The sequence below is a fragment of the Ammodytes marinus genome (assembly GCF_949987685.1).
Source record: "Ammodytes marinus genome assembly, chromosome: 10".
Lineage (NCBI taxonomy): Eukaryota > Metazoa > Chordata > Actinopteri > Uranoscopiformes > Ammodytidae > Ammodytes > Ammodytes marinus.
The window spans coordinates 23,347,711-23,372,679 of NC_137214.1; the positions used below are offsets into that span (position 1 = coordinate 23,347,711).

The following is a 24,969-nucleotide window of genomic DNA, read 5'->3' on the forward strand; positions in this document are numbered from 1 at the left end:
AATGTTAAGGACATGTGCTAATAATAACCAAAAGTTAACAATGCAAAGATTGTTAGGCAATTGGAAGGTACACCTTTCTTTTACAGCCTACAGTTTATGGGTTAGCCTTTATCACCCTTATATAGTAGAGCAATTATTACGGAATTAAAGTAAGGAGACAATTATTTATTTGGTCATATTGCAAGACTGCTTTGTATTCGAGTTCCGCAACTCCAAATGGCGACAATAGTCTTTCTTTAGATAGCCTACATTTGAGTTGCGGTAGGCTAATAGCTTGTAGCCTAGCTTAGGCCAGAGGGTAGTAAAACATATTCAAAAATTCAGTTTAGTTAGCTATTATAACAATAATTGCTCCCATATAAGATTATCTCAATGACAAACCGATTCAATCTTTGAAAACAAACTTTTAACACTCACCGCAGTTCTTGAAGACCGTGGAAAATCCAGTCAAATGTTTTTTTTTGTGTGTAGGCTACGTATTGGTAGTCAATGGACCAATTTTAAGAAGTAATTTTTCCATTTTCCAACTGACAAAAAAGAAGTGAGGCGATTTTAACACATTCACATTGGCATTTAAATTGAAATCGATTTAAATGTAGCCTATGTATCTAAAAGACCAAATTAGATTTAATGTGTGCGACAAATCAACAATATTACAGGAAATTATTTCGATTTCTGATCAATGTAGCAAAATAGCAGAGCAGGACATCTTAATTAAAAATGTAAACTGATTTTTATCATTTAAGCTTTGCGCAATATATCACCTCTAGGGGGAGACTAGGACCAGGTACATTGGATGTGGATACTTTTAAATACTTTGCAGCAGAATAGGAATGTAGTCAGTTAGTTGATGTAGGCTATGCTATAAAAACTAGCACCAGCCAATCGTATCCAGCAGTTACTGACTTTAGTGACTCAGGTGAAACCATAAAGTATAATTCTAGCAGGTATGCATCTTAACTGTGTACACAGGATATCAGGAAGTGAATATAAAAAATATGGCTACTTGTAAATCTGAAAATGTTTCGTCAGGTTCAAGAGGAATGTGCAATGCCAGGATGTTGTAACTGAGACAACAAAAGAAATAAAAACACCACAGGCAGATAACTTATTTTTCCACTCTTTGTTCATACGTTAAATGTTTCAGCAACAATTGGTTTTGACATTGATACAGTGCAAATGCACAATAGCACAACAGACACCATTTAAGACTATTTTTTAAGGTCAATACAGCATATTTTAACAATTTGCATGTGTGATTCTTCTTTCTTTTGCTAAAACATATATATTTTGTCTTCCATGTTAAGCCTTCAGTGTCCAATGGACAAAGTGTTCTTCACTGGTAGTTATCTTTCAACAAATAGAAGCGTTTGGCAAGTCAGTTCCCAATCGTGGTCAGCAACTTCTGCAAGGTCATGACAAGTGGTGAATCCGGGCACTGTCAGCATCTGTTCCTCATCATGCCCAGGCCAGGAGCAGTGTGATCATCTGAGTCACTCAGTCCAATCAGCTTCATTCATACTTTTCATAACTGTGGGGCCATGAATTGTAGCCATATTGTAAACAGTTGTGGATTTTAAACATGTCTGGTTTGTCTTGATATGCATACTATAATAAGAAAGAGATAAGCTAAGACCTGAGGAAATATCGCACTTTGCAATGTAAGACACATAAGAAACAGTGCCGTTCACCCCATCAGCTCCCATCAACCAAACACTCACCAGTGTATCACACCTTTTCTTTGACAGATCAAAACAGAAAATAGCAAACACTGACGACAGACAGACATACAAAAAAAAACATACTCAGATGGCTTAAGGTAATGCTGACTCCATCCATCTTCATATGTACATTTCTTTTTTGATATCAAGTAAATATACGCTTATGGCAGATGTATTTTTTCATCTGGAGATTTTGTCCTTTTGTTATATATATATTCTAGGGTTTAAAAACTATTTATTCATGGTGAATTTCAAAAGGGGCTTTAAAACTTCAGGCAGACGACTTGTGATGGCTTCTGATCATAGCGGCGCTGCTTCTTTAGCATCCCTCAACGGAGACGTCACCTCCATATAAGCATTTTAGATGTGCACATTAATGGTAATGCTCAAGCACAAAAACCCGACATCTTCTTGACCCTCCCAACCCTACCCAAACCCAAACTCCCGAGGCTCCATGCCACCTCTCCAACAGCCATCTTTCATTTCAAAAGCCCTTACCCAACCCACAAAAATTATCTCATGTCACTGGTCCCTGCTGTCCATTTCAAACTCTTTTTCTTTCATTATCTCCCTTCGTCCCACACTTATGGCATTTTGTTTACTCGGCCTTCTTGGTGTTGGCCAGTGATCTGGACTTGCTGAAGTAGGCCTCGATAAAGAACTGGACAAAGAGCACAAAGTAGCTAAGGTACATGAGGGAAGACCACACAATGTTCTGCATGTGGGATGGACACTCCTGGCCCTGCTGCATCCACGAGTACACCAGGTAGTTGACCACGCAGCCCATCAGCATCTGGGTGATCTGGGTCAGCGTGATGAACATGGCGAACTTGCGCGACACTTTGAAGCCGGCCGCTCGCAAGGCGTAGTAAGAGTACATGACGGCATGCACCAAGTAGTTCATGGTCATGAACCAGCCGCCTCCGGCCACCATGTCCTTGTAGGAGTACCAGGAGTAAAGCAGCACGGTGATGTGGTGGTACCAGTGGAGGAAGATAAGCTTCTGTTTCCTCAGCACAATGAAGAGAGTGTCTCCTGCAAGGGGGAACAGGTGGAAAGGGAATATCAGTAACTTTAATAAATATCTGGCTATGATTCCTCTAAAATATGCTCGCTATAAAAAATGTAATACTGGCTAAATGAACTAGCTTCAAGCACGGCATTAAGATAATGAAACCCTACGTGGTGCTCTGTATAAAGTTGGAGTCAGTGATTCTGGAGAAGGCTTGTTGTCTAAGCCCCAGTTGTCAAAATATGTGAATATCTCCTCATGACCCACTACCGTAACGTACTGTGTGTGCGCTGCAAAATATCCATCTCTGTAAATGGGCATATTTATAGCCATGGTCGCCCCCTTTGTTTACATACACTTTGTTAACATCCCAGTTTACAGAGCCTAGGCTGTGTATTAGCACCAGATCCTTTCAGTGCACAGTACAGACAGGAAGTGGATCATGAAGAGATACAGTATTTAGGGATGGGGCCGATCCAATCAAATATCGGCATCAGGTCCGATATGGCTGCAATCTACGAGTCTGATATTGGACTGACAACTCTTTTTTTTTTTTAAATCATCATCAAGTATGAAATACATTTTAATTTTAAGACCATAGCTATGTGATATAATTAACATTAATATTAGAATTAGCTAATGAAAAGTTGAGTTTTGGTGTTCTGCATTCAAACAGTTCTAATGATTAACCTATATTCATTTGTGTATATTTGTTGCTCTTTTAAATTACAATTGCTGTGTTGCTTAAGCCTTCCAAACCTTACACATAGCATCTCCAGCAACAAAGAAATGTATTATAATTATGATATTGGACGATATCCAAAACCCGGAACTAAAAATCGTGGATCAGTACATTCCTAGAGATATTGACTGATTTAGAGAAAAAGTGGTTTCGCAAATAAGCGCTATCCTGAATTGCTGGCACCACCTTTAACTGGGCAAGATAATAAAGGTTCATGGGAAATAATATACAATAACTCTTTCACGGACAACATGAGACTTACCCAGTTCTGGTGCTTTACTTAGTACAAAGGCATATGCCCAGAACTTGCTGACAGGACCGTTGTAAAAGCTCTGGTCACAAACTGACTGTTTAAGCCCTTTCTGCATGAGGATGTACGTCATGTAACTCCCAGTACGGATGGCACCAAATATACTACAAGGACAGAGACAAAACAGACATCATGGAAGTGGGAAATGTCAGCCTATATCATTTCTGTAGTTAATATAAAATGTGAAGTGCGCATGTGTCACATCAGCTGCAGCTTTGATAATGTGTTTAAATATGCTTCCTGTTCAAACCAAATTCAGTTGGGTTTTTAATAAACCATGACTAATTCTATTTTAAAATCAATTAAATGTTACACTATACAATTGTGTGAAGCGGTTCCATGGTGCCATAACAATTATCCGTTTCCTTCTCCTGCTGGTACAGTTCGATGTGACAGCAGCACCCTTTACTGCACAAGATATTGAAATGGTTTCTTTATCGCGAATGTTGATATCGTGGTATACCTATCGCAAAGACTTCTTGCACTCCGATACATCATGGCATATTCCCTGTGCCATTTCATTTTCATTTCATTTAACTTTATTTATCCTCGAGAGACCAATTGAGGGGTGACCCTCATTTTCAATGACGTTGAGTCAAAACAAATTCAAAACAACAATACAAACAAAATATTCAATGCAAAAACATCAAATACACAACAAGTGAAGAGAAGAAAAAACAAAACGATTGAAACATTTACAGAGTGGGGAAGAGTGGCAGCAATTAAAAGGCATAAAGTACAATATAGTCTAATTAAAACAGTTACAAGTAGAGTTTGGCAGATCCAAGATAGTCTGTTTAAATTGGCCAAAGGATATGAATGTATTTAGTTTAATTTTTAGCTGTAAGTTGTTCCAGGAGTCAGGTGCACTGAAGCTAAAAGCTGTCTTTCCCAGCTCAGACCGGGCTTGTGGGACATAAAGCATGAGCATGTCAGTGGAGCGGGTCTGATAAAGCCCATCTGAAACAAGCAGCATTTCTGTTAAATAACGAGGAAGCTTCCCAGTCAAGGCTTTGTAAATAAAAACATGCCAATGTGCATCACGTCTCTCTGCTTTGAATGTCAATATATTTGGCCAATCGGATGAAGCCCTTCTTCTTTATTTCCCGCCCTCCAGGCAGAGGTGGTAAAGCACATGGATGTGAAAATATAGCTCTTGGATTACTTGTTAGCCAGCTGGGACAACAGACAACGATGCCAACATGGTGAAGGCCACCAAACTCAACAACTGGGTCAGACTAAACCGATCTGATTTTTTACGTCTGGCTTAGGGGTGATAATATGCATAGGCTACTTACGGTCTGGGGTCTATGTCGGTTGTGAACTGAAAGCGGAAAGACTATAACACTATAACACTGTTTATTGCAAATTGTATCATCATCGCAATATTCAACAATGCAAGCTATTGCATAGTGCATGTTTTTCTGATATCGTACAGCCCTACTCTGTACTATGGATAGAAAAGGCATACTAAATGGACAAGATATCAATTGTAGGCCTCAGATTTGACTCATTGTACGATTACCAAAATAGAGTAAAAGAATATTACAAGAGGACAGCCCAGCGATAAGAAGGTACGCGTTAATCCAAGTATTAGTTTGAATGATTACACAATGTCAACTAACATATTAAACCTTTGTGTTCACTATTTAGGGTTATTCTTCCCGTTTGAAATTGTGTATTTATTTGTTGTCTAATGATGATAAAGTTGTCTCACCTAAACACGGCAAGCGTAAGCGACCATAGCACCAGTGGTTTCCTCAACTCAAACTTCTCCCTCTGTTTCATGACATGGCGGCCCCCGAGGATTAAGGCAACGTAGAGTGCGGCAAAGAGAAAGGACTTCTTCCTGTAAACACAAAAAAGGCAATACTCTCTCTGATTAATATTCTTACAATGGCATGATGTAAACACCACACAGATTACAGTTAGCTGATTTACAGACCTCCTGCAAATGTGAGGAGTCGTCAAGGCAAAATAGCAGAAGTGTAACAGAAACAGTGCAAGGCTTACGTAATATTCAAAAGACATCACAAAAATAAAATAAACTGCCTTAGCAACCTGGCAGGAGCAGCAATTAATTCGCATTTTCACCACAAACATTGCATTGCTTGGCCCATGTAACAACACATTTGATGTATATCATACGATAAAGCATCAATAAAACATCCAACTACATATTTTCAAAGCATTTTCATGAGTGTTACAAAAGGGAGTGATCGAGTGTCCGGTCAAACCCCAGAGTGGAAGTATATTTTCTTTTTATGTTTAGAAAGAAAATATATTCATGTTAAAACTATATCTAATATTTTGGATGCAATTAAAAGTCTGCTTCTCCAACCGCTCCTCTTCCAATTCCAACTCCCACCATCCTGTTACACCTGTTGGCCTAATTGACTTGTCATAAATCACTGTTGTGCTACAAGAAGTGGAGGACTTGTGCTTTTACACCACCTGGCCCAACCTGCTCTTAAGAAAATACATTCCCCAGTTCAGCACAATGAAAAGGCGCAGGTGGTCTGACTTGACGGACTGGATGCTGAGTAGGAGTGAGAGTAGATTTGGGAAAGCTGCCTAAAACTACAGTAAGTTTGGAATGGGAGCAGAGTATCAATTTAGAGCAGCATTAGCCAAAAATAAGTTAGGTAAAATAAAGTTAAGGTTGCAGTTGTGCCGTTGAGCAAGGCATTAGATCCGCAGCAGGGTTCTCAGTGGTCAAGAGTAAGAGAGACATGTTAGAGAGACAGTACCGTAAGGCTAGAAAAAATGAAGCATGTACAACAAAACGCTTGGCAAAAAATAAATAAATAAAATCAAACATCAAGTGTGATCTCAGAGGACAGTGCACATGCACCAGGCATTCTGGGATGATGAGTTGCGTAAAACTAGCCGAAGAGGTCATGTTCGTTTCAGTGATGTTTTTGTGCCACTGTTATAAAAGCGAACAACGTGACGTTGACATTACTCATTGGAAAGGATTGGAATAAATTCCTCCATTAAAAGTGTCTAGTGATGTATTGTACAAATTAAGACAGAAAGTTAAACCCCTGGGTACAGAGCCGGAGTGGGACTCATTTTCAGCCCTGGAGTTTCATGCCTCAGACCGGCCCACTTCAGTTCACGACCAACATTATTAATATAATGTAATAACAACCTTAATATGTACGTCTGCAAAAGTGCACTGTTCTCTGCACCCTTGTAATTCTGTGTTTTTAGACTGTGTGGACTCAAATGCTCCTGTGTAGCCTAGCCTATAGGTGGCTGCCATGGTGCTACTATGTGCAGTAGGAGTGTGCGGAGACGTCATTATCTGTATCTGTTCAACAAACACAATTATCTGTATCTGTATTAGGATATGACACCGGAAGTGGGCTGGGCTTCTGTCTGAATATTTTTTCACCAACAATTATTGTCCCTTCAGAGCCTCAAATTGATTTAATATTGGCATATTATTAATAATGAGATATATTTTCCTCATACTGTACTTCTCATCTGTTTCTCTCTCTCATTATAAGTTATGAACTGTCTGAGCCCCTACACGTTTGACTGGGGGATATTGAACATTCAGAGTCTAAAACAGTAGGCCTATTACATCACAGTAAATCATAAACTTGCGCACTCTTTTTATTTTTAACTAAAGTTGTATGATCCATCGATCTAGATAAGATTTATTTTTCCCGTTTATTTCCCTCTTCTCTCGCACTCTCTCTCTCCCTCTGTCTCTCTATAGACCTATCTCTCTCTCTCTCCCTCTCCCTCTCTTTTTTAATTTCTAACTTGGTTCAATGAATAATTACTTTGGACTAGGAAACAGCGTTTCTATAATCTAGTGATGTAAGTGATCAACGCACAAAAACTAAACTTTGTTTGAGCAAATCTCTTACTTATAAACAGATTGTATGAACTAAACAGGCGAAGTCTTTGCAGATCAAATATTTAAAGATCGATTTTATTAAATGAAGTACACGGCCCGTTGCCATTAGAGAGACGCGGTTCACGTTCAGAGATTTGAAATAAATTAAAGACGGGAGGGACTGAAGGTAAGTCGGGGTCAGAAACTTCCAGCGGAATGGAGAGAGACCGCGGCTCACGGGGCCATGCATAAATGCAGCCGGTCTTTCTCTTCTAAGCCACGGCAGCGGAGATGAACAGCTGATAGGTGCGACTCAAGTTAAGGCAGAACGCGCTGCGTCAATTTAGTGCATGATAGGCAAAATAAATAAATAGTTGTTTCCCGAATGATTCGGGAAGTAAAAATATTCGGATCGATCTCATTATCCGTGCTCATCCGAATAAATGTTCGGATTCTGGCTCATCCCAGTGCAGCCGACGCTCCAGTCGCCATTGTCCCGAGCATAGGCCTACATTGAAAATAAATGACTGGGGGCTGGCACTAACTTATGAAGCCTTTGGTATGAGCGCAGAATTACAAGTTATCTTCTTTCACCGCGTAGTCCGACATGGAAGACATGCTGCTAGTGAGAGACACGCAGCAGGGCTAGGAGGCCCTAGTTCCTGTTTCTGCTTCAAAATAAAAGTCATCTCACGTTACGCCAGTTAGATGCTTTTAATGTGAAACTGAAGCTGTATGAAATGGTCAGTTTCCATTAGCAGTAACTTAACTGCGGACTAATAATATGATTTTTAATGCACCAAATGATATTTTAACCCAGTGCCATGACTGGGCCGGCCCTCGCAGCCCAAAAACCAGAGCGGCCCACCGGGAATGCTCCCGGTTCTCCCGATTAGCCACTCCGGGCCTGCCTGGGTAGGACTTCCATCTATCCAAGGTCAATTGGATACGTAAGAAAAAGTTTAGTAGATCACTAGTAAAATGGTCTTAGCTCAATTCACACTACAAATACAAACATTTATCACAGAAGCGTGACATATTCAAACAAACAGCAATATATCCTGTTCTGTTTTGCAGCCTCAGCAGAGCACAGCACTTAGTTTTGCTGAGCAGGTATAGAGCTAGACTAGAATGACAAACGGTGTGCATTTTTTGCTTAACCACCTACAAACATACTTGAAAAATGGAGGCCGTGTGATTTGCATTGAGCGGATGATATAAAAACAGGAAAACCTGTCATTATCAGGACAGTAGTAGTAATTTGATGTTCTGTGTGTCACAAAAACATTTATTCAACCGTATGCTCATGAAGTAAAATTTAAAATATTGCTGTCATAACAATAACCAGTCAGGGCAAGGCAATACAGATAGGAACAAAAGTGCAATATCAGATTCATCTATTTACAACAATGGACCTCACTGTGTGTCAGTATCCCGAGAATGATAGATGCAACATTTCTGTTCTTGCAAGAAGCCCACATAATGATTTAGGCCACCTCCGCAAAACAAAGGACAAAGCAGTCCAGTCAAAGTCAAAAGAAGCAGCTTTCACAGAAAGACAACAGGGTTGAACTGCAGAATGACATCACTGTTTCTCAACCACAAATGAAGGAGGGGCGAACAAAGCAACAGAGAATGCACAGTGGCCTACATACTGTTGTGGGGCCAGGAAGATGGAGAGGAGCACCCATCTCAGTACACCCCCTTAAGTGTATTGCCATACAAAATAGAATGGTCAGAGGTTAACATGGCCAAAGTTGTGATCCTATAATTTATGGGACTCACTTTCTAATGACATCTACAAATAACAATGGCATTTACTTTTATCTTTTCATTTTTTATTTTCTAGTAATTCTATTGCCAGAAATGTAAAGTCAATTGTAAAGTAAAGTAAGACATTGTTCTTCATTGAGCAATAAAACACACTCAATTTAATCCACTAAGCGGTTGTGTTGCTACAGCCTTGCTCCGTCTGGTATATGACCAGTAGCTTTTAAAAGGCAACTTTCTTCTCTCTTATCGTATATCCATGCACACCATCTTTGTGAACGTGTACAGTATCTATATATATTTAACCACAATGATTGCTGCAAGTATGTACTTTTATTATCCAGCTGAAGCCTAACCCAGGTGCAAGTAGACAAAGGGTACGATTTGTATGACCTAATGCAGTTTGCCAGATGGATAATAACACACAAGAGTGAAAAATAATGAAGGGCAAAAAAACCCAAGGGCATGGTCAAAGCTGACAAGTTTGTTGGGGCGATGGTGGTGTTGGGGGAGGTGCTGGCCGTTGTTGTCTTTGCTAAGGCTCTGCTGTGCCAGCGGCAGCAAAGCCGTGTTTGCAGTCACAGGAATCTATTGAGACATAAGTGTGAATTCCCATCATCCCTTCATGCTCCACGGTGCCTCTACAACTCTGCTCCTGACCTTCAGTGTTCAGATTACCCAGGAAATAATGGTCTAAACAGGATTTTCTATTCTCTTATAGAAGTAAAGAGTCATGGATAACTATATTCCACTTTAAAAACGTTGAATTGATTAATGACAACCGTCTAGATCTACAATAATTAGTCACTTGGAAAATATTAATCATTATTGAAAATATTCATTAGTTGCAGCCCCAAATATGAGTAATGAGATCACAGTCCTGACCTTTGTTACTTAAAGGATTCTGAAGCAGGATATTTAGATCGATATAAATATGCTCCGCTACTGTAGAAACGATACATCGAACAATTAATTCCTATGCCAACAACAAAGTTCTGTGAATACTGACACTGAAAATAAAGCATCATTCAGAAAAAAATTATTTGATCTATAACTTCTGATCTGACTTCATGGACACTATAAAAGTGGTGAAGCAAAAGGCTTGACTTAACCGTTTTTCAAAGTAGGCAGCACAAACTAAAATGTCAGAACTTTTTTGGGAAGGATCAGCATGAAGTAGTAACAGAATCAACAGAGGTAGCATGCTTGTTTCAAGGTTGGAAATCAGTTGCATTCCTCAAGCTTATATCTGCTACAAGTAACAGTAAGATTGAGGTGTCCCAGATCCACTGCATAAATTGTATACAGTATACACTCCATGTACTTTTCCAATGTCCAATGACAAGAAAACCACCAATTTTAGAGGCCATGATTAATGCGTACATTCAGGACAAGTTGCAAGAGCTTCTCATTTAAGTAGATAAAGCATCTCTGGTATTTCTTTCTCTCGTATGATTGTTATCATGGGGTGAAACCATGAGTGAGATGCTCGGCATTGGCCCAATTTGCACTGTTGTCAAATAATGCAAAAGATGTGAGATATGCAAAGAAGGTGTTGATATTGTGATAGAGTAAATAACAAAAAGGTACAAAGAAAACCATCCAAACGTGTGTGCCACTCTAGCCTTTCAAAACAAAGTACTGTGCCATGATGTAGGTGTGTACAATATCCCTGTGGTTTTGTCCGGTATATGTACTTGCATTTACATAGTACTGTACATAATAATATAAGGATGTTATTTACATAGACCCGCCCCTCCCCCGCTGACTGCGTTGTATAAAGCTGCAGGATAACCTGCTGTGAAACGTGGATCTGTATTAACTGGTCCAGGAGATTTCAACTGTTACGTAATCCTGAGTTTGCAGTCTGAGGATGAGTCGGCACGCCTGTTCCAATAAGCTACCGTCTTAATCGTCTCACCAAAGTGTGGCTTTACCTTGTCACATTTGCATATGCAACTGTATGCACAATGTGTGTGTAACTCTATACCCTGACACGTTCATCATTCTGTATCTACAAAAAGCAATCAGTGACACTGTGTCAACGTATAGCATGCACAGCAAGCCACTTAATAAGCCCAAGAGGTGCCATCAATAGGACCCAACTATTACCAGTCAGCCGGGAAGCACCTGGATATAATCCAGTTAGTACCGCACACACAACGGTCCTTATCACTGCAAGTAAATTATAGGGGGACTTTAAAATAACTTAAGAAAATCCTTAGTCATGCGTATTTTAAGCAGCCAGAGAAATGGTTTGCAGGAAGTTGGTATTGCATAGCATTCAACGGCATAAGCACAATGTATTTCGTACACATGTAGACCAAATCCATGCACATCTCTATTCTAGAGATTCATTGCATTCAAAATATGTTTTAATTTCTTTCAGACACACAACAAGCTGATAAAGAGACAAAACAATTGATCATTTACACAGCAATGTAGAATGGCTGCAATTAAAATGAAATGGGGGGAAAGTACAATATAGCCTAATAAAAACAGTTACAGGTATAGTTCGGCAGATTTAAGATAAATGTCCAAATTTGTTTAAGGATATGAAGTAATTTTATTTTTAATTTGTTGCTGTAAATTGTTCCAGCAGACAGGGGCACTGAAGCTGAAAGCAGTCTTTTCAAGCTCTGATCGGCAGTTGGAACATAACATGAGCAAGTCAGTGTAGCGGGTCTGATAAAGCCCATCTGAATATTACAACATTGCAGTCAAATAATTAAGTAGCTTCCTGGTCAGGGCTATATAAAAATATGCCAATATGAGTCACGTCTTTCTTTAAGAGAGGACCACCCAACCTTTCGATATAAAATGCATGTTACATTTTATTTTCAAAACATGCAAAAAAAATGTATTCAAAAATATGCCACCCTGCACAATTCAATATAATCCCGAGGTACACAGACAAAGCAAATAAGTGCACAACAATGTCCCTCTCTCTGTAGTTGTGTTAGGGTTGCCTACAAGTAGTCACAAACAGGTGTATTCAGGAGTGCAACTTTAAAGCCACAACGAGTAACATTGCACGTTGGCGGCCCCTTTGGACAAAAGCGGTAGTATTTTTACGACGCCAGCTGTCGTGAAGCTGTTTTCTAGCTCGTGCCGGGCGTGCGAGATTCAAATGATCAGGAAGCAATATAGTGCATGTCCGTGTGTGGAAAGTGTGAGGGCATCGGACTATTTTCGGCTCCGTGAGAGTGGTTAGTGACACAGCAAACTAATGCCAGTCAGTGCTACACACACCTGATTGCAATGAGTTGATGCAGTGTCACCTCTCACGGAGCTGAAAGATTCCGTGTCCTCACAAAGCGAATGAACGAGAGACGGCAGTTAGTATGGATCACGATGAGGTAATGTGTTTATGTTGTTGTAAATAATGACTATTTCAGATGAATAATAGTCATCTGATGATGCTGGTGAGGCAAAGTAAACTTTGTTTTAGTAGGCTACCACTCATTCATTTAGGAGTAAACACTGCAGTCTAGTTCGCTCCCGTGATTGTGTATACGTTGCTTGATTGTGTATACGTTGGCAACGCCCGCCTATCACTCTTCCTTTTAGCTTTTCTTCATTGCATTTTCCTTTTTTTCCCTTTGATGGTTCAGCCCCGTTATCAGTCATTATGACGACAAATAACTGTCTCAAACAAGGCTCCCGCTCCCCTTTCCTCACCTGGAGGGATAGGCTTCTCAAATCGCGTTGCTGCACCACACTGAAATCTGCGACCAATACGGATATGTGACCATAGAGCATGCACGCGTGAACCGAAAATTGGACTGGGTGTGCGACCAGACCAAACGCAGTAATAAAAACGTCTTTCTTTGCACTGATGCTCTCGTTTGCTGTTAAAGGCAATGTATGATTATGAGAGGAAACATGAGGCTGTTTAAAATATATTTAAATGTTACTCGGAGCTGCTTTAATTCGTCATGATACACATTTGAGTTATATTGTCAGAAAGGGACAGATTGGGCCTTTTCAGGAATGAGTGTTCAATCATACTCCATTCAGACAAGCACACTGATATGGGTACCACCCATATTGGAATGGGTATGCAATGTTGCATCATACCCATGCATTTCACTGGAACAAATATTAAACCTCGTCTTAAACCTTTTCATACACCCAACAACCGACACTTGGTAAATGATGTTACGTTTTACCCACTTTCTGTTTTTTATTTTTATTTTATTTTTTTTAAATCAATCTCTTTTTTTTGATTTTTTTTGTTTAACAAGTGCCAGGTTGTTAATTGGTACACAAATGTTGAAATGAAAAGGACAGATAAACAACTTAGGATACTTCAAAGTAAACAATAAAAGAAACAAAAAGTAAAAATAAAAATAAATTATCCCTCCCAAGTCACTGCCAGTTTACAAAGCTTGAAATGAGCCCACAAAAGGTCCCCATGCTTCCTGAAACTGCCAAAGGGAGGATCTAATTTTCTCTAGTTTAAGACAAGACATAACATCTCTCAGCCATTGTGTATGAGTGGGCGGGACAGGTTCCCTCCACCTCAGCATAATGGCTCGCCAGGCCAGAAGAGAGGCAAAATATATAGTATGTCGCTTAACTGCAGTTAATCCAACCACCTTGTCAGTGACCCCAAAAAGTGCAACTAGGGGTTTTGGTTCCAACTTGATGTTTAACACTTGAGATAATGTTTGGAAGACCTCTACCCACAATTTGTTAAGGCTGGGGCACAACCAATTCATATGAAGTAGAGAGGCTTCATAGATGTTACACTTTACGCACAGCGGACTAACATCAGGGTAAATTGTGAATAATTTAGCTTTTGAAATGTGAGCCATATGAACCACTTTGAATTGGATCAGGCAATGTCGAGCGCATATAGAGGTGGAATTAACATGTTTAAGAATGGAGCTCCATGTATCTTCCGCTAAAGAGAAGCCCAGGTCCCCTTCCCATGCTACTTTGATCTTATCCATAGAAGCATGTCTTAGGTCCAACATCCTGCCATATAACGCAGAGACAAGTCTCTTTTGAGATGGGTCCAAAGAAAGAACAAAATCAACAAGGGTTGTGTCTGCTGGTATAGAAGAGCTGGTCAATTTGGATAGCACAAAATGTCTTGTTTGCAAATATCTGAAAATCTGACCTTAGAAGACCAAATTTGTTGCTTAGTTGTTCAAATGATGCTAAAGTGTTACCCATATACAGGTTCTTGAAGCGCACAATACCCTTTCGTATGCCATTCTTTAAAGACAGGATCTTGGGTTGATGGTCTGAAAAGGTGGTTTGATGCAATAGGGCTCAGCAGGGAGAAGTTATGCAACCCAAAATATTTCCTCAAATGAACCCATATTCTTAGAGAGTGTTTAACCACCGGATTTTTTAAAGATTTAATCGAGGTGAGTGGAAGTGGGGATCCAAGTAATGCAGACACGGACATATTATCATCTGTATGTAATTCCATGGCTACCCAGTCAGTACAATTGGGCTGATTGTGCAAGAAAGACCAAAATGAAAGGCAGCGCAGGTTGGCAGCCCAAAAAACAAAAGTTTGGTAGAGCCAGGCCGCCAGCAGCTGTGGTATTTTGGAGGTGGGTCTTATTGAGACGAGGCCGCTTACCTCTCCATATGTAGGAGGAAAGAGTTGAATCGAGTTGGTCAAAAAACAGACATGGGGATAAAAACTAGTAAGGCCTGAAAAAGGTACAACAACTTTGGTAGAATGATCATTTTAATTGAGTTTATTCAGCCAACAAGAGACATTGATAGGGGTGACCATTGCGTAATCGTTTGTTTGATCTGATTAAACAGATTGATAAAGTTATCTTTGAAAAGATCCTTGTGCCTCTTTGTAACTGAAATGCCCAAGTATGAGCATTTTAAATGGCAGGTTGCTAAGGACCGATGCTTGTACTTCATAGTTAATGGGAAACAGTTTGCTTTTTCCAAGATTTATCTTATAGCCTGAAAATTGACTGAAATGATTGAGCAGTGACAAAGCAGACTGCAGAGATGTGTCTGGGCTCGAAACAAAAAGCAGAAGGTCATCAGCATATAGCGAGACCTTATGCTGTGTGCCGCCCCTCCAAATACCGGCTATGTCCTCACAGCTACGGAAGGCTATGGCAAGGGATTCAATGGCTAAGTGAAAAAGCATGGGGCTCAGAGGACACCCCTGGCGGGTTCCACGATGTAAGTCGAACGGCTTGGAAATCTGAGAATTTGTCCGAACTGAGGCTAAAGGGTGAGAGTATAGTAACCTGATCCACGATATAAAGTTTGACCCGATACCAAATTTGTCAAGAGCCGCCCATAGATAAACCCACTTGATGCGGTCAAATGCTTTTCCTGCATCAATTGACACGACACACTCAGGGAAGCAGAGTAAATGATATCTAATAATCGACGTACGTTAAAGAAAGAGTGTCTGTTCTTCACAAAACCAGTCTGGTCATCAGATATAACCGTAGGAAGGACAGTCTCTAGTCTCCGAGCTAGAACCTTAGCTAAGATTTTAGCATTTGTGTTAAGGAGGGAAACTGGTCTGTATGAAGCGCATTCGGTTGGATCTTTATCTTTTTTGGCAATAAGAGTGATACAGGCTTCAGCAAAGGATGGAGGGAGAGAGCCTTGTCGGTAGGATTCAGATAGAACGGAAGACAACTGTGGGGAAAGAAGTACAGAAAACCTTTTAAAAAACTCTGCAGGGAAGCCATCAGGGCCTGGACATTTGCCTGATTGCATCGAAGAGATGGCTGCAGCTATTTCTGCCTGTGATATAGGTTCTTCCAATCTTTCCTTAAAATCCAATGAGAGTTTGGGAATGGTAAGGCTGCTGAAAAAGTCAAGCAATACCTTCTGATCTGGTTGAGATTCGGAAGTGTAAAGCTTAGAATAAAAATCTCTCTAAGCGTCATTAATGTGCAAGTGGTCTGAAGTTATCTGGCCATCAAGCATGCACATTTTTGAAATATTCTGTCTCGCTTTGGCACCTTTAAGTTGATTTGCGAGCAATTTGTCAGTTGTATCACCATATATGTAAAATGTGGCTTTATTTTTTTAAAGTACGGGTTCAATTGGGTGAGTAGTGAGTAAGTCGAATTTGGTTTTGAGTTCCACTCGTTTTTTATAAAGAGTTGGGTTTTGAGTTTGCGCATATTGCTCGTCAATCTCTCCAATTTGATGAGCCAATTCCAAACGCTCCTTAGTGGATTGCCGCTTCATCTTGGCAGTGTAAGATATTATCTGCCCCCTAAGGTAAGCCTTAAGGGCGTCCCATACAATAGGAATAACATATTTACCAGTGTATTTAAACCGACAAGCCTAGTAACTCAATGGATACTGAATAAAATATACTGTACAACGGACTGCTCTTTCCTTTGTTTGCATCCAAGCTCTTTCTTGACAGCCTGACTAAATGTGAAAGGGACACCTGAGCGTGGTAACACTCCAGACAGACCTTAATTTCCTGAAGAGCCAGTCCCGTCTTCATCTCTGGCCTCACCAGTAGTGGGAAGGAGAGCAGCAGAACAAACCTCAAGCCTGGGTTGGACTCTGGATCAACAGTCAGGAATTATCAGCATCATGACATGATGCTCTTGTTACTAATGAATGCAGCATGCAGAAACAACACTTTGTATATTAAGACCATCAAGAGAAATCCTTCAGTGTGACATTGGAAATGATCATTGCTCATCTTCATCTAGCAAAATAATAAATTATAAATGTAAGCCACTATGGAGAAAATCATCTCTAAAACTAAAAATATATTTGAAAAAAGGAAAAAAAGCTATGTAATGACCACTCACTGAAATAATACTGTGGTGCCACATTTAAGAAGGGTGTATATATCTATTGGTCTCATCAATCCAACAGCAGCGCTCAAAAACTCAGAGACAATAGGCTGGACGAGTAACATGAGACTTGGGAGTAAGAGCCTTATCACCTCAACTCATCAAGTATCCCTTTAAGGTTTTAATACACTGAACAATAGACAACAATATTTGCTGTGATGGGAAAGAAAGCGTATTGATGTAAAAGAACCGCTGAATCATAAAAATATTGGAAATAAATACTAACAGGCAGAATACATAAAATAGAACAAATCTGATTGCATCATTTTCAGACTCCTCACCGCTCTTTATCTGTCCAGGACAAAACCACCAGAGAACCGTCAAAAGTGCAGAGTCCTTTGGGGGTGCCATCTACCCTAGAGGCTTTTAAAAGCAGAGAACACCGATTCCAAGCAACCTGCATGGTAATGAGGAATGATGACTGCTGTGAGAGTACAGAGTGAGTCAGCAGGTTAGGGTTGTGTGTATAACACAGGGGGCCTATACGAAAAGTCCAATCTCCTAACCTATAAACCTCCTTTCCTATACCTTAACCCCTAAACGTCATCGGGGTTAAGGAGAGATGAAAGGTGCTTCCTATCGAACATAGGAAAGGACAGCGCTGTTTCAAATGAATTCGACTCCACTTTTCCTAACCGACGTCATTGCGCGACGGCGAGTATTGCTGACGTGAGTCACTAGCGTGAAACTACACCAGGGCTCTAGACTGCGATTTTTGGAGACAGTGCGAGTAGTTTTTAAAACTAGGGGCACGCGCGCGAACGGAAAATTCGCCGACAGTATCATTATTATTAGTACTTGGAGAGAGAGAGAGAGAGCGAGAGCGAGAGCGAGAGCGAAAGAGTCCGCGAGTGATCAGTTAAATGATGAACAGCGCGGATCACGTAACCTACTCTCATCTCAGTGTCCCGCTGTCGTCACGTCTTTAACATGTTGCCAACTGGTGACTTTTTCCGCAATACCTGCCGACTTTCCGCCATAGCGATAAGGCTGTTAGATTTATTTTTTAACCGCGCACTCAAGAGCAGAGTAGCAACGGAGCTGTCTACTCCTCACCGCTGACAGCACTCAGTCACACGGGCAGTCTGATAGAAACCCCCCGCCACCTGCAGCAGACAGCACTGTGTGTCAGGGGACGTTTGTGAACACGAAAATTGTTTTATGTCCACATTCAATAGGCCACTGCATATCTATAAAAAAGCTAACCTTATAGTTATATGGCAACAAAAAAAGTGTGTAAAGTGAGTTTGTAAATATGTAAATAGGCCTAGTTAATTTGTACACTACCTGGTCAGCATTTTCTATTAATTTTGCCTCTTTCAGAAAAGCATAGCCTATAATGCAAATTAGTTGATAATGTCACCTAGCTCCTACTAGTTACTTTTGGGCCAATAACTAGGCTATTTTCCTGGAGTCAGCAGAGATAGAGTAGGACAAATCAGAGGGCTTGGATGTAGAGGTGGTTGTGGTGAAAATGGGCACAAAAAAAAAAATCTTTTTCCTAAAGGAATGTCTGAAGAATTTCACATGGTGATGCAAAATCGAAAACACAATGAATTGTATCATCTGTTGTCAGTGTGGTCCAAAACATGCTGCTAATACAATATCAATTGGCCTAATATAGTTAAAATTGGGAAACATTTTAATAGATGCGTTGCAGGTCTATTTAATGTTTGCCCCTAAATTTTCTGCTTGCGCCCCTAAAAATTCTGAGTTAGGGGCGCCAATGCTCCTAGTAAAATAGGTTAGTCTGGAGCCCTGTACACTATAGCCTATTCTCCGAAAATTGACTACAACAAGCGCTCGTTTGATCCATGCGTTCTTTTCATATTGATTTTAATCAGGTTGTCGCCAACAGAGTGAGAATCACTCCCATATATCCCAATTCACACGTGGAATAAAAAGAGGCTACACTTGTGTAGATGTTGAAATTAACTGCCCCCAGTAACTTCATTAAATGTGAAGTTGGTATTTTATTTTCTTATGGTGTAAATTATGTGCTACGAAAATAACTATTATGATGTTGGTCTTTTATGAGTTCTTTATTATCTTTAGCCTGTGTGTGTGCGTGTGGGGGGGGGGGGGGTATTTTGTTTTAGCCAAGTTAAATCTTCCTCTCTTCTCCTCTCCTCTCTTCTGTTTTACCTCTCATTCGTGTAGAGTCGGTAAACTCCGGCGGTGGCCTGTTGCTTTAAATCTTGCCGCCGTAAAGGATTATGGGATACCACTATCTCCTTTCCTTTAGCATAGGTTGGTCCGGAGTAACCTATGCTAAAGGAGGGTTAAAGGATGAATCGAGGCTCCTTTCCTATGCCTTTCCTAAGCATTTTGAGAATTCGGATCACCTATCCGCCGAGTACTTCCGGTTCATCTTGATAGGAAAGGAAATTTCCTATGCAAAAATACTTTTCAGATAGGCCCAGGGTATCAGCTCTCTTTTGGATATCAGGGCCGCACTGCAAAAAAAAGAAATGTTAACACATGACGGGCCATTTTGGAACTGTAGCAGATTTTCAATCAAGATGAAGTGCTTTACTATGAGGAGGAAAACATAATCCTCAATAGTATAACACGACAGTCTGATGTTAGATTGTTTCATGTAGTGAGCAACCACTCTGTTGATTGATATGCTTTGAAATCTGTTGTGATTGCTTTTCCGCATGTTCACTGACTTCTGATATACTGATGAAGGGAGGCAGTTGTGCTTTTCATATGAGTGTTGGTAGGAAGATAGGATCTTCATAAAAACAGCATGCCAGATATAAGTAACAAATGGTGTGAGTCCAATTGTTACTAAAGAATTGCCACTGCACTGCCATCACTTACAGATATTGTTATACATCACACTAGTATAATGAGAAATTAAATTACATAAATCAAAGTTGACATGTTAGAAGTTCAATTCAACACCAGTATTTAAAAGAAAATTAACAAAATACAATGCGTGAATATGTAATGCAAAGTTGAAGTGAATCGTCTGAAATTAATAGAAACAATTATTTCAAAATGTTTATTATATATATATATATATAATAAACATTTTATATATACAGTCCCCTCCGAAAGTATTGGAACAGTGAGGTGAATTCATTTATGTTTGCTGTAGACTGAAAACATTTTGGTTTGACACAAAAAGATGACTATGAGACAAGAGATCAACATTTCAGCTTTCATTTCCACGTATGTACATCTGGATCTGATACACAGATTAGAAGATAGCATTATTTGTAAAGGAACATCACATCCTTAGGTGAGCAAAAGTATTGGAACATGTGTACTACTTAAAATACATGTGTTCCAATACTGATGATGATGGCAACAGCAAGAAGTCTACAGAAACATTCGGTCTGCCAATTTAAAGAAAGATGCAACCAAACTGATTGGAAAATCCTCCATCACTCAGCAAGATAATGACCCAAAAAACACTGCAATAACAACAAAGGAGTTCATTAGGGGCAATAAGTGGAAAGTTTCAGACTGGCCAAGACAATCTCCAGACTTAAACCCTATAGAGCATGCATTTTACCTGCTAAAGAGGAGACTGAAGAGAATAACCCCCCAAAACAAGCAGCAACTGAAAGCCTGGAAAAGCACCACAAAATAAGAATGCAAAAGTTTGGTAATGTCAATGGGTCACAGGCTTGATGTGGTTTTTGCAAACAAAGGATTTGTGAAGGATGTGCGACAAAATATTAAGACTTAATTGATTTTAAGTCTATCTGTTCCAATACTTTTGCACACCTAAAGATGTGGTATTCCTTTACAAATAATGCTATTTTCTCAGTTGTGTATCAGATCCAGATGTTAATACCTTGAAATGAAAGCTGAAATGTTGATATTTTGTCTCAAAGTCATCATTTGGTGTCCAACCCAAATGTTTCCTGTCTACAGCAAAAATAAAGGAATTGGCCTCACCGTTCCAATACTTTTGGAGGGGACTGTATCTTTCAGTTGGCTGTCCACAATTTCATGAGCAACGTCAGGTTTGACATAATGTGGCTTCTACCATGGTGTATGTATTGTTCTTCTTACACTACTTCTCTAAACACTTAAACAGCAGCATGACCAAGTCAACTCCTTCCTCTTCTTACAACTACTGTAGTTGATCAATTGTCTTGGCTTGACAATGCCAAGCTGTCTGCTGCCAGACTGAAGGGAACAAATCAGATCAGTGTACCAGTCTCCCTTCATCCCTGCAAGACAATGTATACATTATACACAGAGTGTTCCAGCGATGTGTCTGTGTCTGTTTTAAGGCACATGCTTTGCTGTAGCTAAGGATAAAGTCTGTACAGTCAAGGCCTTTTACAATCGTCACACTTTGTACCCAAAAGTGACGAGAGGATTAAATGCCTTACATGTAAAGTTTATAAGCCAAACACAGTAAAATATCTCCTGACTGAACAGCTCAAAAAGTAATTACGTCCAAAATAGTATAGACGACAATCATGATCAAAGTGTTTCCTCTTTTGACAATGATAATATAAAATTGAAAATATACTGAAACCAGCCAATATCTTCCTTGTGCTATTACCAGGGCTGAACAACGTATAATTTTATCATAAGAAATTTGAGATAAGCATGTAACACACCTCAAATTGAATGTATCGTGAGGAAAATAGAGTCGACTCTACTGTACCATTAAGTTAAAACGTATACTGCCGGGTAGAAGGAGGAAACTAGTCATCATTAGCACTTGATAGTTTGCTGATTTACTGTCATCAAAAGTAGGCCTGAAACATCCTCCACATTTAAAAATGTTCATGACCAATATGAAACAACTACAGCAGCAATGTGACAGTTAGATTTCAGACAAAATATCCAAACTTGAACATAGAATAATTTTTTCTTACCTTTCAGGTCTGAACAGTTTTCTTGGTGATAATTTAACAACACAGCGGTGAGCTCAGCAGTGACAGACGATTTCAAACTTGTCAAATGTTTGTCTTTTTGTTACAGCTGAACCATTAATTCACATTTAATGAGCAATAGTTTGGCCTCATCCGAATCAGACTTCGCTACAGGCATGTTTCCATCAGTGGTCAGAGGTAAAACACAACTTGTTCAATCCTAGCTAATTGCAAAGTCTGCAATAGATGAGTGCATGTTAGAAATCAAGTGAAAGCAGTGATAATCTGGCCCAGTCTATTAAACAAACTAATATTTAAGAGTTTTTTGGGACTCTTTATGAAAAGGGCTCACCAGTGGTGTTTCTACATTGAATTACACCCTGGGCGAGACCCCCTCCGAGCGTTAATATATTTTCCTCAATTGTTTCCACCCTAAATCAATTATGGTATAACCAATGCCATACATGATCGGTTGAAGCTCGCCCTCAGGACTATAGAAGATCAATTACATAATACTGGATAATATTTAATTGACAAAATATGTTGCGAACATTTAATTTTTTTGCAAGACAGAATATGGCAGCCTATTTTTGCTGACAATATGTGTCATTTGCTTTAGAAAATTATTTGGTATCATTGTTTTTCTTAGTCATACCCCAAAAGCTGAACCAGAACTGGAATTCCTAAATAGAGTCTGTAACACCTAAAGCTAGTGACGAGAGACGCTTTTTCACCTCAAAACTATTCTAATTGGCATTTGCTCTTTGCTTATCTGATGTAAATGCCAGAACCTAGCAGAGTTTGGCTGATAGGTGCCTTGCCCAGGGCTAAATAAACAAAGACGTGGCTTGCAAAAATTAAAGACATGTCACTTGCTTGGTGAAAATGTTGTTTTTCAAGTTTCCCGACAAACTAACCGTTACACGGAAACAGTACTTGCAACCAAACTAGTTTATGTTTTGTTACTCTCTCTCACAGTCTCACCGTATCTCATACTTATACTTGTGTCACACTTACTCAGTTACCCTGGGAATGTTATGAGTAAAATAAACAACCTATCAAAACACAATTTCTGCGGTTGTTACCTCCATTAGCCTTGTGCACTGGCCCAGTCTGGCATGCTCCGCTCCATCCACCACAGGAGCAGTGGAGAGAAGTCAGCACAGATCAGCTGCAACGTGATTGGCCAATGCTCTGTCAGCAGACATCATAAGATGAACGCCATTGGCCAACTCTCAGTACCAGGGTAACAACAGCCCTTACACATTGCTGCCATGCTGTCACACACACACTTCATTTCATTTCAATGAATAGGAACAAACATTTTCTAAGTCTGGCTCCAAGAGCTACATTAATTCCATAAAAGTATTTTAAAGAAATGTGTTAAATATGACCTTCTTCTACCACTTCTAAAATATGATAGATGGAGCCAGCTGAATGCCTGTTCACCATGGGCGGCTAGTTTACATCCCAGTGCCACTGCATGCTAAATGAAGCCTGTGCTAATTTTACACATGAATAATTTTGTTTTACTTAGAACCATTTCTTGCTCAACCTGGTATGGACCTTGCAGGCACATCCCTGGGCAAAATGTGTTCCATTCTTTGTCACAGCCCTCAGGGTCATTCCAGGTGACAACTATTGGGATGATTGATTCAATGTGTCAGTCATTTTTAAGGCAGAACAGCATGCCAAATATTCTCTGGTATATCTAATGTTTTTTCTGCAAATGGAAAATGTATGTTTTTAATGTTGGTTGGGAGAAAACAAGCCTCTTGGAGTGATCAAATTGGACTCCGGGAGTTGGGATAGTTCCTTTTCTCTTCTTGTTTTCTCATAGTATTTTAAAGTCTAGGCTACATGAATAATCTACAAATAAACCAACAGATGAATCGATAATGATAAATGATTGTTAAGTTGCAACCTTCTGTATGAAAATTACAGAGCAAAACACTAATTGTTCAAAATAGAGTTTTCAAAGACCTCACAGTAAGATGCAATAGGCCCAAGTTGCCTTGTTATTCTCTAAATGTGTTCACGACATATGTAGTCAAAATGTCTTTACAGTATATCACTTGAAATGAAATAAAAAGTTAGAATTGTCCATCTTAATTTTTTATATGGACTAAAACCATGGGATGACTCACTGAGAGGGATCATGCAGTTCACCAGCCAGAGGCCAGGTTCAATATGCTACTTGGCCAGTGGTGACTGTCTGTCTGAACGGATGAGGCAGCTGGAGCCGTAGATGACCTTTACATAGTCGGGATGACGAGATAACAAATCACAGGAAATCAAGGACAAATCCTAGTCGCCAAAGCAAAGCTACATAATGCGTCAGTGGAGAGCCATGCAGGGAAGTGTCTGTAGCAGCAGAGCATCGCATTCGCACGCGGCTACAGGCCTGCGTTTGTGCTTTCGTTTTATGAAATACAAGCAGCAATATATGGATGCCGACATGACAGAACCTGTAATAATAGGATAGGTTGAGTGTTTTAATACCGAGGATCATGCGTGTGCATCGTCCATTGATTCACAGTTAGACCTTAAGCTACATTGCAATGGCAGTGACAAATGTTCACCACCGTGATGTGAACTGAACGAGGCGCTAACGTCACATCGCGCAGTGTATGTAGCCGCCTTACCAGTTCTCCTGCATCCATCGGATGGCTTCGTCCTCGTTGAACTCCCTCTCGAATTCGTACTCTTGCAGTGCTAGCACCGACATGGTCACTGTGCTGCGTTTGCGTTCACACTGATGAAACAAGACGGTTCTCGGAAGAGCTGTTTCTATGTGGTGTTTTCCTCGCAGCCGTTGACTCGCATCGCTTGCGCTGCTGTCTGAACCTCGCGGATGAGTGCGAGCTGCTTGGTAA

The 24,969-nt window shown here is 40.0% G+C and overlaps 1 protein-coding gene across 1 annotated transcript; it reads right to left on the reverse strand.

Annotated features, from left to right (window-relative positions):
• Nucleotides 1-1,121: 1,121 nt before the first annotated feature.
• On the reverse strand, nucleotides 1,122-24,969 carry elovl6 (ELOVL fatty acid elongase 6). The gene is made up of 4 exons (XM_080035297.1): nucleotides 24,739-24,969; nucleotides 5,503-5,634; nucleotides 3,738-3,889; nucleotides 1,122-2,756 (listed from the first exon to the last, which is right to left on the reverse strand). Exons 1-4 carry the CDS (start codon nucleotides 24,819-24,821, stop codon nucleotides 2,320-2,322), a joined length of 804 nt encoding a protein of 267 aa, XP_079891423.1. The 5' UTR covers nucleotides 24,822-24,969; the 3' UTR covers nucleotides 1,122-2,319.